The following is a 20,145-nucleotide window of genomic DNA, read 5'->3' on the forward strand; positions in this document are numbered from 1 at the left end:
TCCTTGTCTTTGTGGGGTTTGTAGTTCTTAGATCATGATACAGTAGAAAACTTGCTGGATTTAAAGTCAGAGAACCAAGGTTTCCCCTCATTATAGGTTTTAAAGTAGAAAATGGAAAACCGTTTGTCGGATATGTATTATACTCTGGATTCTATCTGGGTATGGATTGGACTGGGTGAATACTGAGGTCTGTTTTTGATTCTGGGGATTGAAATTCCTTGCTGCGTCCCTTATTCTCTGTGTGACCTTAGGCAAGTTATTTAACCTCTCTAGGCTTCAGATTCCTGTGAAGATGGAGTTGTATTTGTAATTGAGCTATTACTGTCTACAGGTTATTTCTATTATCAGATCTTTATGAACAGAAACAATTATTCATCTTTTGTCTCCAAGTGCCCAGTAGAATAGACATTAAATACATTTTTGGTGAGTTAAATTGAATTATTTCCACAATGTTCAGATATCTCACCAATATACATTATCACCAGCAATATATAAATATTTAATTTCCCTAAGCCCCAATCAATATTGAGTTTTATAATTTTATGTATTTTTAATTTGACAGATATAAGTAGCAGAAGCAAATACAAAATAGTTTTAGGAATAAAAGACTAGTAATGGGGAAGGAGGAGAGGAGACAGAGTATCAGGAAAGTTTTGTATATTATATAACATTTGGGCTGAGGTTTGGAGAAGGATGAAGATTCTGAGTCATTGGAGTTGAGAAGGAAGGTGAGTGTGTTTCAGGGGTTCAGCTCTGCCTATGTGAAGACAAGGATAAAGAACATAAAAATGAAAAACTTCAGGGAATAACAGACTAGTTTTGACTGGGATATTGAATAGTTAAGAATTGATATAAAATAAGTATAAAATATGAGTTTCAACAAATTTCTTAGAGGACTTAATTTCGGTCTGAATGCCTTGTATTATAGACTTGAGAGAACCATTGATATATTTTTTTTTTTTGGTAGCAGAACTAACATCACATTTGTTCTTTATTTTGGTAGCCCTTTATAAAATGGATCAGAAGTAGAAACAGCCTAGAAATGTAAAACAGGGGACCTAATCAGGAAGTTATTGCAATAGGATAGTCAAGTGGTGATGAGGGTTTATACTAAGAGTATAGGAAAGAGAAAAGTTGTAAGAGATACAGAGGTAGATTTGGTCATTAGGAACATCTATCACAGGATTATGCTGAATCTATACTGATTCTATGATATCCTCAAAGAAGTCATTCATAATGACCCAGAGGCACTCCCAAGGTCCCTTCATCTCTTTTCAATCATTAGAAAAGTTAAATTTTATGGCATATGGTTTTAATATTGTATATTTTCCCTGTTTTCAAAGAATTTCGTTATGATAACCATATGGTAACTTTCAGCCAACCAGAGTGTGACAACGATCAGAATATTTTTCTAGTCATTCTAAATAAATAGGTATTTACTATGTGTTTTATTCACTTTAAAGTCATTAGAAGTGAAAATATGAAAAGTGATCACATTTGGACTATATTTTTGGATTGAATTCTTTAATTTTTATTCCAAATTCTTAAGTTGACTACAAAGACAAGTATTAATCATTTGGGAGTGAGATTTTTACTGAGAGCTCACCTGTGCCATTGTGTTTATATGTTATATGATAATACACAATATAAATGCATATATGTATTTTTATATATGTGTGTGTGTGTGTTCATCCCAATCAAGTATGACGTAATTTTGGGGAAAAAAAATCATACTTGTATGTTTAAAAGATCCAACTATCCAACCAACAGATTTCCATTGTTCAAGTTCCTCTTATCCAGGACAGTCATAATTCATATAATTCTGCTACTACTACTTCTTTAAACATGCTCTGGTTTGTTTGTTTTTCCATTTAGGAATGGCAGAATTCGATTCAGAAGAATGCAGGACTTGCATTTATTGAGCTCATCAATGAAGGAAGGTAATTATTCAAGTTTTTAGACAAGTAATCTTTTTATATTTTATACTGCTGGGTGACTATATCTTTTTAACCATCTGCTCCAAAAAGACTTGATAAGCCCCTTTTAAATTAGAGGAGAATTACTGTACAGGCATTTGGCTAAGGTATTTTTATTTTATTAAAATATAAAATGTTAGGCTCCTTTATTAACCCCAAAACCTTCCACAAAGTAAAAGGGCCAGAATGGTTTATAAGGTTTATTTGAGATTTGAGCTTCTATCTCACTGAGTAGCAAGTTTTTTTACACGGAGGATCAAGGGAATCCAATCTGTAAACCCATCTGCCACTCCATCTGTTTGGGGAGCATTATATTTAGTGCATACTTCCTCATTTTTTTATCTATTCATATGAATTAATTTTACCTGAACATTTCAGATTGTTTATTATATACCCAAAACATGCAAAATGCTGAATTTTTATAGCATAAAGTTGATCATCAGAAATGGAATACTTATTCTATACTTGTATTCATATCCTATCTTTTAAGCTGTCATTTTGTTTGCCCTTATTTCCATTGCCTTATTTACAGTCGAATAGTAATGGACTTTCTTTGACTTAGTTGGCATTGGACACATCAAGACAGATGTACCTATCTTCTCTTTGACACGTGTGGCTTCTAAGCCAGAGACTTAAATTTTTCACTTACCCACTTTAAAAAAATTAAAACTTTACATCTGTCACTATTGCTATTTTTCTTCCAAGATTACTTATATTCTTGAAACTAGATTGTTTAGCTAAAAATTATTTCCAGTTGTTGTTCTTCTTGTAGTTTGTGAACTTTACAAAATCCTTGTAGTGTAGACTAGATTATACAAGAACCTCTGTTCAATGTATTGGGGTGAAAAAGTCTTGAAAAAGATAAGTTCTCTTTATATATTACTAATATTTATGGTTTATATGGTATTGCTGCTGAAACTGAAAAATTATTTTCATTGGGCAAATGATATAAATTATAATCCTTATTCATAGATACAGAAATGAAGTCAAAGTTATGCAAAAGACATATTTTAGTTTTGAGCTAAGAATCCGGGTTCCTTAACTCATAATGCTATATTAATTCGTTGGAATTATGTAAGTAGGATACACTGCCCTTTGGGCTTCAGTTTTTCATGTGTTAAATAGGGAAGTGAGACTAAATGATCTCTAAGATTCCCTCTAATTCATAATCCCATAATGCTTCTACTCATCAGTAACTTTCTATGTGATTGTAGAAATGAGTATCTAAAGCTTAAACTGTGGAGTTTCATAGACTTTTAAAGCTGATGCTCTTTCTTTGAAAAAGGAGATTCAGGAAAAAGGAGAAAAAGCCCTGAAAAACAAACATTAGGCTCAAACTGCTAGCTATTCCTTAAAATCCCTGCAATAAAGTCTCCTTTAACTTTCTGTGGTGGTCCAAGGCAGGAGAAGAATGGAAAACTGAAAATCCATTGAAGTTTTGTGAAAATATAATTTTATCCAGTAGGTTCAACGTCCACCATTTTTTTAACAGAAGTTCTAGCAAGTAGCAGAAATTATGATCCTTTGATTTTCACTCTCCTTCCTGACCTTGGATTTAAATGACAGTAAGAGATATTTAAGGTTTTTAAGTATGTTTACATATAATGGCAGAGTATAGAGTGTGTTCAGGGAGGACCAGTACCTTCTGTGTGCTGGCTTCCTCAAAGTCCTGTGGTGACATCCAAGTGACAAAGCAGCAGATGCAGGACCTGTAGTCATAACCATGCACACAGGCAGCCCAGGCCACAGGTTGTTTCTCACTGGAAGCAGCAGTGGGACTCAGCAGCCCCCTGGGTGCTTGAGCAGCCTTTTAAGGATCGCACTGCTCACCTCCTGGTGTGACGAAGGCTGTTAGAAAAGGTGCCTTAAAAGTTGTGTGCTTATTCAACCCTGGCCTGATTACCACAGTAGGAAGGAGTCCCATTCTGCAGTCAAAACACAAAGAAATGTATAAAATGTACAAAAACATCAGCAAAGATGATTTCACTCACCATCAGCACATGGAATGTACGCATACTTATAGACAACACAAAACACAGTAGACCTGAAAGATGAACTGCTCTTCTTGCAAGAGAACTCAACAGGTATCACATCCAAATAGCAGCCCTGAGTGAAACAAGGCTGGCAAATGAAGGCCAGCTTACTGAAGTTGTAGCTGGATACACGTTTTTCTGGAGTGGCCACAGTGAAGTTGAGCGCTGTGAAGCTGGCATGGATTTTGCAATTAAAACTAATCTAATCAGCAAGCTGGTATGCCTGCTAAAAGGAGTGAATGATGGGCTCATGACAATGTGATTGACATTTGCAGGAAAACGTCATGCCACCATCATCAGTGCCTGTGCTCCCACCATGACAAACCCTGATGAGGTCAAAGAAAAAACACCTAGAGAACCTTATCATTAATGTACCAATAGAGGACAACCTTATAATTCTGGGTGACCTTAATACCAGAGTAGGGTCAGACTACCAGACTTGGCAGGGAGTCTTAGGGAGGATTGGAGTTGGAAACAGCAACAGCAATAGTCATTTACTGCTGAAAACTTGTATATCACATGACCTTCCTATCACCAATGCTGTTTTCCATTTACCTAAACACAATAAAACTTCATGGGTGCACCTTCGCAGCAAACATTGACATCCAGTAGACTATGTGATTATAAGAAGAAGAGACAGACAGGATGTGAGAGTGACAGGCAATGTGTGGTGCCCAGTGATCATAGACTTATCCTTTTCAAGCAAAATATTTGCATTCATCAAAAGCGGTGCCCCCAAGGCAAAATGACAACCAGAAGAATTATTGTCAACAAATTAGAGCTCTTCTCTGAGTGTGAACAGTTTATTGCTAACTTGGTGGGAAAGTTGAGTGAACACACATTTGGCAACAGTGGAACAGAAGAGGAGTTGGCAGCTTCAGATATTTGGTGTACAGCACTACATTTGCTCATCTGGGTCAAAACATTTGCAAACACCAAGACTGGTTTGATGAAAATGATGTGGAAATTCAGAAGCTGCTAAATGAAAAATGAGAACTCCACAAATTTACCAGCAGGATAGTTCATCCACCTCTAAGAAGGCAGCATTTAATTCCGTCAAAAGCAAAGTATAAGAAAAGCTTAGAGAATTTCTGGCTCAGTAAGAAGGCAGATTAAATTCAGTTTTATGCTGATAGTAACAATCCAAGTGTTTTTATGATTCTCTGAAAGCTATTTATGGACGAAAAACCTATGGTGCATCACAGCTACTCAGTGCTGATAGAGCCACATTGATTAGTGATAAGGACATGATCCTAGAGATATGGGCTGAACACTTCCATAATGTTCTCAGCAGACTGTCATCAGTCAATGCTGAGGTCATTGATCATTTACCTCAGGTTGCAGTCAGTCCCTCCTTAGATGAACTTCCAACCCAAGAAGAGGTTTTGAGGGCCATTAGGCTCCTTTCATGTGGCAAAGCACCTGGTGCTGACTCTATTTCAGTTGAGATTTACAAGGAAGGGGGACCGTTGCTCATCCAAAAACTGACTGAAATTTCCTGGGTTATTTGGCAAGTTAAAGGGAATAGATTGTCCTATGACAATCACAAGGGGTTGGGGGGATTTCTCTCTTAGTCGTTGTTGGCAGGATTTTTGCTCAAGTCCTCCTTAATAGGCTGATCCTTCACCTGGAAGATGGTCATATACCTGAGAGCCAATGCAACTTCAGAAAGGGCTGAGGGACAGTTGATATGCTGTTTTCTGCCCAACAACTCCAGGAAAATTGCCAGGAGCAGAACAGACGTCTGTACGCAATGTTTGTAGATCTGACCAAGGCCTTTGACACTATTAGTTCTGAGGGCTTTTGGAAAATTATGTCAAAATTTGGTTGCCCAGAGAAGTTCATCAGTATTGTACGTCAATTTCATGATGGCATGTTTGCCTACATTCTGGATAATGGACAATACTCTCATGCCTTCCCAGTTACCAATGGAGTGAAACAGGGCTGTGTGCTTGCTCCCATACTTTTTTAGCATGATGTCTTTAGCCATGTTGTCAAATCCTTTCAGTGAGGATGAACATGACATCAAGGTCAGGTACCACATTGATAGTAAATTCTTCAATTTGAAAAGGCTATTTCCATATTAGTCATGTTATAAAAGAAGACTGAAGGTCTACAGAGCTATTGTACTGACCTCGTTGTTGTACACCTGCGAAACATGGATGGTCTACCTGCATCATGCCAGGAAGCTGAATTGCTTCCATTTCAGCTGTCTTAGGGATATTCTGAAAATCACCTGTCAGGATAAGATACAGAGGTCCTTGCTCAAGCTAAGCTGCCAAGCTATTAAACTGTATTTCAGAGAGCACAGCTCTCTTGGGCTGGCCATGCTGTTCAAATGCAAAATGTATACTTGCAAAAATGACTATTTTATGGAGAACTTGCACGGGGTAGGCGATCACATTGTGGTCAGAAGAAGTGATACAAGGACACTCTCAGGGTCTGTCTCAAGAAATTTGGATTTGACCGTGGGAGACACTGGTACAGGACTGCTCGACATGGCATGCCCACATCAGAAAAGGTGCTGTGCTCTATGAGCTAAGCAGAATTGAAACAGCACAAAGTAAATTGTAGGATGCACAAATTTAGAGTATCCATCCAAATATTCACATGGACTGTCTGTGCCCAACCTGTGGTAGAGCATTCCAAGCTCATATTGGTCTGATCAGCCACAGTTGTACACATTGAAACTTCACTTTATCATGATGATGTCATTTTGGTCCTCTTTGAGAATGAAAGACAATAACCAGCAACATATAATGGCATTTTCAATCTTAATAGTTACCTTTTGAGATAGCTACTTTGGATAATATCCCTATTTTACAGATGAAAAAACTGAAGCCCAGGAGGTTAAATGAATTGTTCATAGTAACACAGGTAGTGTTTGAGGTGGGATATAAAAATATCCCTTGCTGCCTCAAATGCTCGACTAAATATAGAAATCACTTCTATATCATCTCTGTTAGAGGCTCATCCTCCTTGAATACTCCCAATATCAAGAAAATCACTATCAAGAAGCAACCATTTAAATTTTAATTCTAGTTATTTTTTCTCTTTAAATAGAAGAAAATGTTCATCTTGTCTTAGTGCTAGCTTTTTTAAGTAACATGAAAATTTATTATTCTTTCCTAATTGAGATTGTTTCAAGTATATGCAGGCATTTACTTTGATTTCCACTTAGTCCTTCCTTCAAATTGAACTTCCCCAGATTCTTGAACTAATACCTTTTCTAAGAGGATAAATTCTAGACTCTTCAACTTCCTCTTTTTTCCCTGCTCAAATTCCAATTTTCAATCCTACTTAAAAAGAATTGATTATTTTTTATGTATCAGCAGGAAAGGAGTAATTCTTTTCATTTGGATTCTATATATACTTGTTTTCAGCAGCCAAAAATTAGATTAGCTTTCTTAGCAACTTTATCATACCATTTTCTCATACTATTCTTATTATTGATTAAAATCCTTAAAATTTTGTAAGTACTTCTACAAAGCCTCCTTTCCCCTTGTTATATGTACACACTTTTATTAATCCCTAAGCTAGTCAGGCTGAATGCTTGACCTTCACGTTTGTAAACTTTATGAAAATATTTTAAAATTTCTATAAAAATTTATTTTCCTAAGATAGGTTAAAACTTAAGGCAAGGCATTTGCTTTAGTTAGCTAATTCAGAATTTGTTATGGTTTTAGATGTCCAGAAAGAGTATAGAGAATTGTTGTATAAGAAAACTTACCTATAAACCATACATATCTTGGCAACTGTTTCGGAAGTTCAAGTTTGGCACTTCAGATTTTTATTTGGAAGTTAGTTGTTTCATAAAAAAAATTCTTTTAATCTGATGCTGTAATAAATATCCCAAAGTATTTTCATAAGGACTAGGGAAGAGTGGTAAAGATATTTTTTTTTTAAACCAGAGTTGAAGTTAAAGCAGTTTTAAAAACAATAATGTATTTCTCACTCATCTGCTTGATTAATTTATCACTGGGGCCCAGATGTGTTTATTATTCCACCATTTACTGCTCCATAATAACCCACTAAAAAAGAAAATTCAAATATAAACATGGAGGTTTCTCTTCTTTTTAGATGTGTATTGAGGAAACTTTGAGGAGGCTTCTTCCTTAGCCCAGACAATTCTTGTTTAATCTTGTGTCCTATGGTGTCATGAGAGAAGTATTGGGTAACCCTTTATTCTCAGTCTATACAGGACAAGGGAAGCCCTGGTAGATACTTTGGGTTTCATCCGAAAAGAATTACTTGTATAGGTCTACCTAAAATGATGCAGATAAGCAATTTAAGTCCTTTAAGAGTTACCTGGGGAGACTGGAGCAGGCCTCAGGGGGCAGAATTCCCAGCAGCAGCTGCAGTTCCCAGATTGCTCAACCCACAAATGCCAGACAGCTTCAGAGGTCAGGGTGAAAGCTCTTTACCTGGGTGAGAAGGGAACGCGGTATGTCCCTGACAGCAGCAGCAACTGCAGCGGCAACATCCATTTTTGGAGCCCTTGACCTAAAGACCCTGGGGAAATTGAGCGGCTGATCTGAATCTCAGCCCTGAGTGGTGGTCCTGGAGTGACGAGGAGCATTGGCTGGTGGAGCTGGTGGAGACTCTGGACAGGGAATTCTACTTGAAGATCCTGGGCAGAACGAAGTGCTTGTGGTTGCTCACGGGTGAGAGAGCAGGTCAGGAGAGGAGTAAACTCCTCTTCCTTGATTGTGCCACCTTGGAGGAACTGAGAACTTACAGGTCCCTAAAGTATACCCTCTACTTGACAAAGGACTCAAAAGCCAAGTAACTGACTAGAAAAATGCAGAAGAAAGGGGAGAAAAATAAGACTAGCTTACTTTCCTAGTGAACAGGTATTTTCTTCCTTTTGGATTTCATTCCTTTTGGATGAGGAAGAACAATGCCTAAAAGTCAAGGCTTGTGCATCCAAAACTTCCCCCCAAAAAATATGCAATTGTCTCAGGCCATGGAAGAGCTCAAAAATGATTTTGAAAATCAATTAAGAGAGGTAGAGGAAAAATTGGGAAGAGAAATGAGAGTGATGCAAGAAAATCATGAAAAGCAAATCAATAACTTGCTAAAGGAGAACCAAAAAAATGCTGAAGAAAATACCACCTTTAAAGATAGACTAACCCAAATAGCAAAAGAGGTCCAAAAAGCTGATGAGGAGAAGAATGCTTTAAAAAGCAGAATTAGCCAAATGGAAAGGGAGGCTCAAGAGCTCACTGAAGAAAGTAGTTCTTTAAAAATGAGAATGGAGCAGATGGAAGCTAATGACTTTATGAGAAACCAAGAAATTAAAAAACAAAACCAAAGGAATCAAAAAATCAAAGACAATGTGAAATATCTCATTGGAAAAACAAGTGACCTGTAAAATAGATCCAGGAGAGATAATTTTAAAATTTTGGAACTACCTAAAAGCCATGATCAAAAAAAGAGCCTAGACATCATCTTTCATGAAATTATCAAGGAAAACTGCCCTGATATTCTAGGACAAGAGGGTAAAATAAATATTGAAAGAATCTACTGGTCACCTCCTGAAAGAGATCTGGAAAGAAAAACTCCTAGGAATATTGTAGCCAAATCCCAGAGTTCTCAGGTCAAGGAGAAAATATTGCAAGTAGCTAGAAAGAAAAAATTCAAGTACTGTGGAAATAAAATCAGGATAACACAAGATCTAGCAGCTTCTACATTAAGGGATTGAAGGGCTTGGAATATAATACTCCAGAAGTCAAAGGAACTAGGATTAAAACCAAGAATCACCTACCCAGCCAAACTGTGTATAATACTTCAGGGGAAAAAGTAGTCATTCAATGAAATAGAGGACTTTCAAGCATTCTTGAGGAAAAGACCAGAGCTGGTTAGAAAATTTGACTTTCAAACACAGAATCAAAAGAAGCATGAAAAGGTAAACAAGAAAGAGAAATCATAAGAGACTTATAAAGTTCAACTGTTTACATTCCTACATGGAAAGATAATATCTGTAACTCTTGAGACTTTTCTCAGTATTTGGGTAGTTGGAGGTATTATACACACACACATACATATCACATACATACACACACACACACACACACACACATATATATCGACAGAGGGCACAGGGTGAGGTGAGTACGATGGGATGTTATCTAAAAAAATAAAATTAAAGGGTGAGAGAGGAATATATTGGGAGGGGAAAGGGAGAAATGAAATGGGGCAAATTATCTCTCATAAAAGAGGCAAGAAAGAGTTTTTTCAATGGAGGGGAAAAGGGCAGAGGTGAGAGAAACAGTGAAGCTTACTCTTCTCACATTTGACTTAAGGAGGGAATAATATCCACACTTAATTTGATATGAAAATCTATCTTACATTACAGGAAAGTAGAGGATAGGTGGGGTGGGGGGATGATAGAAGGGAGGTCAAATGGGAGGAGGGAGTAATTAGAAGTCAGCACTTTTGGGGAGGAACAAGGTCAAAAGAGAGAATAGAATACATGGGTGGGGCAGGATAGAATGGAGGGAAATATAGTTAGTCTTACACAACATGACTATTATGGAAGTTCACAGAACTACACATATATAGCCTATATTGAATTGCCCGCCTTCTCAGTGGGGATGGGTGGGGAGAGAAGAAGGGAGAGAAGTTGGAACTCAAAGTTTTAGGAATGAATGTTGAGAATTGTTTTTGCATGCAACTGGGTAATAAGAAATACAGGTAATGAGGTATAGAAATCTATCTCTTGCCTTACAAAAAAGAGAGTATATGAGGATAAGGAAAGGGAGGGGTGTGATAGAAAGGAGGGCAGATTGGGGGAAGGTGTAATCAGACTGCTTGGTATTTTGAGGTAGGTGGAGGGGAGAGATGGGGAGAAAATTTGGAACTCAAAATTTTGTGGAAATGAATGTTGATAACTAAAAATAAATAAATAAACATTAAAAAAACAAAAAAAACCAAAAAACGAGTTGCCTGGGGAGCTAAGATGCTGTGTGACTTGCCAGTGGTCACATAACCATTGTGTCTCAGAAGTAGGCCCTTAACCCAAGTCTGTCTGTCTGTCCCTTTAGTAACACTATTTTTCATCTGAGAGATACTTACTAAGGTGGAATGATTTAAGTTTTAAACAAATTGCTGTGTGTTTCTCATCTAAGAATCAGCCTAGAAAATTTCAGAGAGCTGTATCAGTATGATACTGGACTGCAGTTAAAATATATTTTTGACCATGGCAATATATGAAGCAGAAGCACTGAAATCAATTTTCTGTGGTAAGAATACCCAAAATCGTGAGTCTTTTAGACTTTTAAATTAATAATAATTTTATATGCCTAGATTGTCTGATAACAAAGACCAACTCAGTTGTATCTACAAGGATTCTTCATCCTTTTTATAAATAATTGTTCCCAGTAGAGCAAAAGAAGACCATCAGAAGATAAGAATGTATTGCATTCATTCTCCTTTCCTGACTAGCCAATATTAATTCATGGTGCCAACTTAGTTGTTTACTGAGTATGGATTTTATCTCCCAAGCTAGTTTAGATGCCCCATAAGGGAAGGAACCATGTCTTCTACTTCTTTCTGTATCCTTATACTACCTGATGCAAAATTGATGTTCACTAAATGTCAACAGCTCCTCTTTTATAGTCTCAAGGAACTTAATAGTTGGAAATGATGTTTAGAGTATCTAACCATCTTATTTCACAAATGAAGTGATATGACCCAGAGGGTATAAGTAATTTGGTTAAGGTCACACAGCCAGGCAGTATCAGAACTGGTCGTACAACTCCAGTGGTTCAGAGTTTCTTCTTTTAGTCTTGTACTATCATAAATCAGGCTTGCAAATTCCTGCCCGGAAATATGATATCTGAGAATTGTTCTATATAAATAGCATTAAAGTCTCTCTAATGTACCTAAAAGTGTATCTCCTTTCACCTGATATTTTCAAAGATTTAAGTGGGATATGAACTAAAATACTCTATTGTTAGTATTTAAATCTTTAATGCTTTAGTGGAGATGAAGATAAGAATCTTTAAGTGGAAACTGTTATAAATATTTATCTTATTTAACACCTAAATTTAGGAATATAATTCATCAATCATTGCTTGAGAGTATAGTTGTACAGTTGTCAACAATTAACAGGACAAAAACAGTTGATGAATGTGCAGTTGAATTGAAATACTCCCTAGGACAGACTGAAATTAGAAACTGGATCATTTAAAGGAATCTAACAAAGGATCTTTGTAATTAAAACAAAGCAAGGTTAATGAGATGTAAAATTGCTTGTAATCTCTGTGCAATAATGGCCTCATTTAAAATTATTAAAATATGAATTGAAGAATTAGAAGAGTTTAAAAGACAAATTGTAGAAGGTAAAAAATTCTACTGCTTAAAAAATAAAAAAATTAGGTTAAATTATCCAAAATAATACCTCATGATTCTTACAGGGGCTGGGGGAGAGAGAGTTGTGTATACTATAGGATATATCTGTTTAATTTCTTTTTAATTCTGATTTTTAAAATCTTGTTTAATAATAACCAACAAAAACTTGGTCCCTTGTGTATTTTACTTAAGTAATTATTTCTCATTTTAATTTGAAGCTGAATTGCTAAAAACTGTTGTAAAGCACAAGAACCTACCTCTACTACCCACCTTCTTTTTGAGATAGTATAATCTCTGCACCTAAATTGTCTGTTTCATGCTATTTTTAGTTCATTTCTTGCCAGGGAATACTATGAGTTTAATACAGGGATGAAAACATATAAAATCAAGAAATGTATGCTTTTGAAAAAATCACTTAGATATTGAATTTAAGATGTATTTTATTGATGCCATTTAAACAAATATGGGATATGGTATTATTATGTACATATATATGTTTTTATGTGCCATAGATTAGGTCTAAAATATACGTATGTGTTCTTTAAATAGAATTTATGTACAGTATCCCAAAAGCCTTATTGCAGTTTTAAACTTTAATATACATATTAATATATATTATGTTATAATATATCATTATTTATAATATATTCAAAATGCACATATACACATGAATGAATAAATATTTACATAATATCTTGCTATATTTTTTAATAAGAGATGTATGAACAAAAAAGGAGGTTGAGTTATTCACATGACAGAAAGGATAACAAATATCTACACAACACCAAGGGACTACAGGAAGATTCCTACCGTATTGGAGAAGTTTGCCATGAATGATTTTGGGGAGGACATGAACAAGAACAGGATTATGACAGGGAATATAGATTTCTTTTAATTTGAATAGTTGGAAGCAGTTATTATATCCATGAGATCACGGATGCATCAAAATATTTAATTTTTAAATACACTCATAGAAATTAAGATGTATAAAGTTATTCTTTTATAAATAAAGCCAGTAAATAAATTACATTTCATAATAAGAAAAACTTGAAATGATCAGACATTTCCAAATTCTTTAGGGTTAATTAATTTTATGGGAATTTAGAGCATATCTTAATCCAGTCCTCTTAATGTATCTGAATATAATAGCTTTCATTTAGACAGCATTTTAAGGTTCACAAAATATTTTCTTCACAATATTGTGATCAAAATAATGTACATATTTTAAGCCTCAGGAAGGTAATTTGTCGAAAGTCACACAGCTGTTAAATGTAAGAAGTAAGATTTGGTTTTACATTTTCTGATTTCAAATCCATTATTTTTTCTGCTAACCCATGCTGTTTTCTCTTAATTTAGTCAGTCAATAAGCATTTATTAAGTATTTACTATGTGGTGGCTGCTGTGCTATAATACTGGAGAAACAAAGTAAGGTAAAAAAAAAAATCTCTGCCCTCCAGGAATTTATATTTTAACGTGGGAGATACCATTTAAATAATTAGGTATCACATACACACACACAATAGATGATGTACACAGGAGAGGCTTCTTGAAGAAGGTGAGATTTGAGTTGGGCTGAGAATTCTGAGCTTCAGCAGGGGAAAAACTGATCAGGTGTCCACCTCAGTTTGAGATACCAATATATTCAGTCCCTGGGAGCAGAGGACCACCGTGGTGCCTGGTTGGTTAGTTATTGTCCTACATTGAAGAGGTATAAAATGACATCACTATCTAGAGTCAAGTTTCAGTGTTTCCAGCTGTGCCTGATCAGAGCAATAGGATCTTGGAATGCTCTACAGCAGGTCCTTGTGAACATTTAGCATGGATTCTCTAAATTTGTGCATCCTGCATTTCCTTTGAGCTTTTTCAGTTCTACTTTGCTCCTAGAGCATAGCACCTTCTCTAATGTGGGCACACCATGCTGAGCAGTCCTGTGCCAGTGTCTCCCATGTCACACAGTCAATTCCAAATTTGTGTGTGTGTGTGTGAAATCAGGAAAGCTTTTATTAATCTTTATATTCATTCCCCCTAAATGAATGGAGTCTAGTCTTACCCAAGTAAGGCTATAGGAAGACTACAATTTATTCAGACCAATGCAAACCCTTTATACTGTTCCAAATTTTGGACTTCCTGCCACACCATCCATTGGTCATGACTTCATGTTCTCATTTTAATATTTCTTATGAGAGACCTTAAGAGTGTCCTTGTATCGCTTCTTCTGATCAGCATATGAACACTTGTTCTTTATTAGTTCTCCATAAAATAGTCTTTTTGGCAAGTGTATGTTTTGCATTCAAGTAACATGACCAGCCCATTGGAGTTGTCCTCTCCTGAAGCAGAGTTTGAATGCTTGGCAGTTTAGTTTGAGAAAGAACCTTGGTGTGTGATATCTTTTACTGCCAGGTGAACTTCAGAATCTTCCTAAGACAATTCAGATGGAAGAGATTTAGTTTCCTGGCATGGTGCTGGTATACTGTCCAGGTTTTATAGGCATACACCAATGAGGTCAGCACAACAGCTCTGTAGATCTCCCATACTTTCCTTTGGAGCCTCCCAAACACTGAGCTAGCTCTGACAATGCATACGTTAACCTCATTATCAAGGTGTTTGACAACATGACTGGAAACATCATGCTAAAAAGGATGGGAACAAGCACACAGTCTTGTTTTACTCCATTGGTGACTGGGAAGGCATGACAGCATTGTCCTTTATCTGGAACCCAGGCCAACATGCCATCATGAAATTGATGTACTCCGGGCAACCAAATTTTGACATTATTTTCCATAAGCCCTCATGACTAACGCTGTCAAAGGTCTTTGTCAGATCTACAAACATTTTGTACAGACCTCTGTTCTTGTCCTGGCTGTGCCTTTTTACTGATTGTTTCCCTATGCATGCAATGCTTTTCTTCCTTTTTTTCACCTGTTGACTTCCCTGGTTTCTTTCTTTCCCTGACTAAAATCCTACCTCCTACAAGAAATCTTTCCTTCTCTTCCCCCATTTGCCTTCACCTCCACTCCCCATGACTAAAGCTTTCTCTCTGTTAATTTTCTGAAATTTATCCCATGTATATGTTGTTCATACAGTTATTTGCAAGTTGCCTTCTACATTTGAATGTGAGTTCCTTGAAGATAGGTAGAGTTTTTCATGAGGTTGTTGACTGTGCTTATTAATTGGACTTCACCTTTGCTTCTCAGAATTCCTTACTCCCTCTTAGGCTCAGCTTTACTACCATCTCTGATAGGAAGTCTTTCAACATTTTGCCCAGTTGTTAATATTTCCTCCTTCCCAAAATTGCTTTATAATTAATTTTCATATCTTTTACATTTATTTGTCTGTGTATATTCATTCATGTCTTTGTATCTCTAGCATTTAACACCGTATCTGGCACACAATTGATGCTTAAGTGTGCTTATTGAATTAAACTGAAAGGTCCTGCTTCCCCCTTTTTTCTCTTCATGTAGATGGAATGAAGTTGACTTCCAACTGTTTTACCATAATCAATACAGACATCACAAATCAACAGACAGATTCTGACCATAGTTGCCAGAGAGGGAAGCACCAACCTCAAAGTTTTCACAGCTGGGAGGCTTGTTAGCAACGTCCCAGAGTCTTGTCTGGCACATAAAACTTCTTCCAAAAACAGCCCCAAAGTAAAACCTCTCCCTCAGAGGATTTTTACCTTTTTTAGAGCCAGAGGGCATCTCAACCCTTGAGAATCAGTGCCTCATTAACAAAAGATGTTAATTAATTAATGGGCAGGCCCATTAATGGGTGGGGAAGATCTTTAATTACATTAACAATACAAATACATATACTGTTTCTAGTAAAAGAAACTCTGTTTTTGTACTTTACTCCTAGTGAAGACTCTTGGTTGATAAAGACAAGATTCAGTCAGAGGTACTTGATTATACTAAAACAACAACCACAAAAGATCCTGGTTTGCTTGTCCTTACAATCCATCCTTGGCTTTACAATCTAAGTGGCCACGGATCCTGGTACAAATAGAGGCATTATACTTCTTGATTACTAAAACAAAAACAGCAAAAGATTCTACTTTGGTTGCCCTTACAGGTACATCCTAATAAATAGGTAACTTTAAAATTCAAATATGTTGTGCAGATGTTTCAGAGCATGGTGAAGACATTGAGGCTGCAGGAGAGGATGAATTCCTCATAAAAGATAGGAATCTCAAAGGACACTAAACAAGAAGTGCTAGCTATTTCAAAGATCAAGTTATGACTTCATGTGTGCGTGCGCACGCGCACGTGTGTGTATATATAGGCATGTCTAGAACCCACCTACACATGTATACAGATAGATATTGAGTATCTCTGTGCATGTGCACATATATGTACACATGTATGCCAGATTACTACAGAAAATGATTTACCTGTTCTTTAATTAAAAGAATGATCATTACTCTTTATTTTCAATATCATTTTGTAGTAGCCCAAGATAAATCACAATGTAAATCAACAAGCACCTGCAATGGACCTCATTTACACAATCCTAGAAGACAATGCTATTTTAGAGTCTTCAACTTTTATATAAATGAATGACTATTCAACATTTGCTGTCGTCACCTTAGCAGCATTATACACAGATAAGAACAAAACATTTTAAACCTACTCATTAAATATAAGTTTAGAATTCCCTATACCTTTTACCCCATATGACATACCTATTAAAATGAAGCCTATTTAAGAATGTTCCATATTCTCCTCTTGAAAAATATTTTTTGCTATTTGGAATTTTGTAACAAGAGTAGTCAAGGGTTTAATTTTAAAATATCTTCAGGTCTTGTGAGTCTGGGAAATAAAATCATGCCACACATCTATAGATCTTGAGGTATGCCCCTGCCTTTTTTCTCTGTTTGAACTGTTTCCCCTGCTACTAATATGCACAGAATATCAGTCAAATTTAGAAACAGGATGAGTCAGAGCTTGGAAATTGTTCAATGGGAAGAACCAGACTAGATTTTTATATTCTTTATGATGTAAAATGAAGTTAAAACCAGAACCAGAACACATTTCATCCCCACTCTGTCAGTATCCACTTATTGTCCCATTGTTCTTTTTCACCAAAAGAATTTTGCTAGTAACAGAAGCAGTATGGAGGACAACTTGTTTCTCAATTCATTATTATAGCAATAAATATGTTTATTGTATTCATATAAAAGATCATATTAATTACAGTTACAATAATTGCTATAATACAGTTACTATAATTACATGAACTGAGAGAGCAAATGCCATACTTTTTTTTAAACTAAATAATCCTTTTGGTTGTAATTATGATTAACAGTAATAATGATAACCTGAAGTATAGAAAGTTGAGATAGTAAGTTCCTTTTTCATTTTTAAATACTCTTTTCTTTTTACTGTGCTTGAATTTACTCCTTCTTTCTCAGGTATATCTTCACAGTTGCAAAATATATACCATGAGCTCAATACTAGAGTATCCAGACACTTTTAGCCCAACATTTGAAATTTTCAAGAACCTACATAGGGTTTGCATGGGATGAGGATCTCCTTTCTGTCTAAACTAAAATGAATTTCTCACAAATGCTGATTCATTAATTGTTAAGAATAATGGAGCTGGAGGGATCTTAGAGAGGCTATTGTCTAATTCTCTCAAATGGTAAGCAATTTGCTTATTAATGTAATATAACTAGTAAGTCATAGAGCCAGAATTTGAATCCAGATGTTATTTATCCATTTCTAGTGTACTATATAACACATCAGGCTGCTGCCTCCTCCCCTTCCTAAAATAAAGTATTTGATTTCTCTATGGTAGTCTTATTGGTTTACTTATTGGTTTGTAGGAGATATTATTATCAGAATAAAAACATTTGCTTTGCATTTTGTTGATAGTCTTAGAGACTAGAAGTCTCTCAATTGGAGAGGGACTCAGGCCACCAAAGAGTTTGGAAAAAATAGCTTAAAGGAAAACTTAAAATGAAGTTCTGAGGCAGTGACAACTACTCTGAATCCAGAATACATTTGTGGCAAGACATAGGTAATAAACATACATATATATTCCCATCTATCTGTAATGGCATTATAGATTTTCCCTTATACATAATTCAAGCAAAAGTCTACTCACAGGACTATCACCCTCATCACTTAATTCCTGGGCTGTATTAACCCCCTTACTGGGGTTTTACTTCCAGTCTCCCCCTCCAACAAATAATACAAAAAGCTGCCTCCCTAAAAAAAAAATGCTTCTAAGACCCAGGGCTAGTCCTTTTGCTTTCTTCCTCAAAAAACCTTCAATGCTTCTCTATATCTTCTTGGATAAGATACTATTTCTTAAACCAAGTGTCTCAGACCTTACATATGCTGACTCCAAACAATTCTATACTTTTCATAAAGAATTTCATACTTTTCAGAATTTCTACCTTCATAAATTCTGTATTCCAGGAAAACTGTAGTGCATACCCAAAGTCATGTTTTATTTCATGATTCTTTCAACTTTCAGTTGGAATGTTTATGTCTGGAATGTTTACTTCCCCTTCTTCAATCTTCAGAATCATTGTCTTTCTTCAAGATTCTGTTAGGTGCCACCCCATCCTTGTACCTTGTACAAATTAGGCACTCAGCAAGTATTTATTTGAACTAAATCATTCTATCTTCATGTCTTATCCTACTGCTTTAATCCACCACTCAGTTATTTGCATTAATATGTCAGTATATATGATATCATTATTAGGAGTTCTACCCCTACTAGGACAGATCACAACATCAGTATATCTCCTCATCCTCTGCAGTCTTTGTGGACAGATTTCCATAAAGCCTCCATGAAGGAGCTCACCAATATATTTGATGCCTCTTTATCATTTCAGTAATATCTTTTAGAAGTCAAATTAGCTTTACTTGATGAACTTTCCATATCATATTCCAGTCATCTGCATTCTAAATAATACATACAAATTATTGTTGGTGATAAACTATAGCCTCTCTATCCACATCCCTTTATTACCTTTTAGGACACCAACAGTTTTGCTTGTTATGTCATTATTTCATGAATCATAGCAATGAGGTGCCACACAGAGAAAATTAAATGTTGAAAGGTGGAGTTATGTGGCAGTGCACACTTTTATATCATTGAAAGTGCCAGGCAATTTCCTAAATGCACATGAGTAAGATTACTCATCATTTTTTTTTTAAATTTATTTTTAGTTTACAGCATTCAGGTCCACAAGCTTTTTAAGAAGATTTTTAAAAATTTATTTATTTTCAGTGTTCCACAGTCATTACCATACAGCCTAGATTTTTTCTTTCCCTCTCCCTCCCTCCCCATGAAGGCTTACAATTTTATATAGGTTCTACACATATATTTCTATTAAATACATTTTCACCATAGTCATGTTGTATAGAAGAGTTAAAATGAATGGGAGAAATCATATAACAAATCCAAAAGAAAATGATCTGCTACAATCTGCAGTTGAATTCCATAGTTCTTTCTCTGGATGTGGAAGGCATTTTGCCTTAAAAACCACTGGGAATTTTTAAGTTCTTACATTGCAATGAAGTTGTAAGTCTACCAGAAAAAATCCTCGCACACTGTGGTTGTTGCTGTGTACACAGTTCCACAGGCTTTTGAGTTCCAAATTTTCTCCTCCTTCCTCCCCACTCCCCAAGACGATATTCATTCTAATAGAGGCTCTACATTTACATTCATATTAAACATATTTTCTCATTAGTTGTGTTACAAAGAAGAATTATAATCAATGGAATGAACCACAAGAAAGAAGAAACAAAAGAAAACAAAAAATAGAG

General features: G+C 35.8%; 1 protein-coding gene across 6 annotated transcripts in view; it reads left to right on the plus strand.

Annotated features, from left to right (window-relative positions):
- The window catches only part of NBEA (neurobeachin), a 783,989-nt gene that overhangs the window by 398,103 nt on the left and 365,741 nt on the right, over window positions 1–20,145 (plus strand). For all 6 annotated transcript variants that reach the window (XM_072611897.1, XM_072611896.1, XM_072611899.1 and 3 more), the window contains one exon: window positions 1,876–1,940. In XM_072611897.1, the coding sequence (XP_072467998.1) occupies window positions 1,876–1,940 (65 nt within the window). The remainder of the gene's footprint in view (window positions 1–1,875; window positions 1,941–20,145) is intronic.

This window comes from Notamacropus eugenii, chromosome 5 (assembly GCF_028372415.1).
Source record: "Notamacropus eugenii isolate mMacEug1 chromosome 5, mMacEug1.pri_v2, whole genome shotgun sequence".
In the NCBI taxonomy this organism is placed as follows: Eukaryota; Metazoa; Chordata; class Mammalia; order Diprotodontia; family Macropodidae; genus Notamacropus; species Notamacropus eugenii.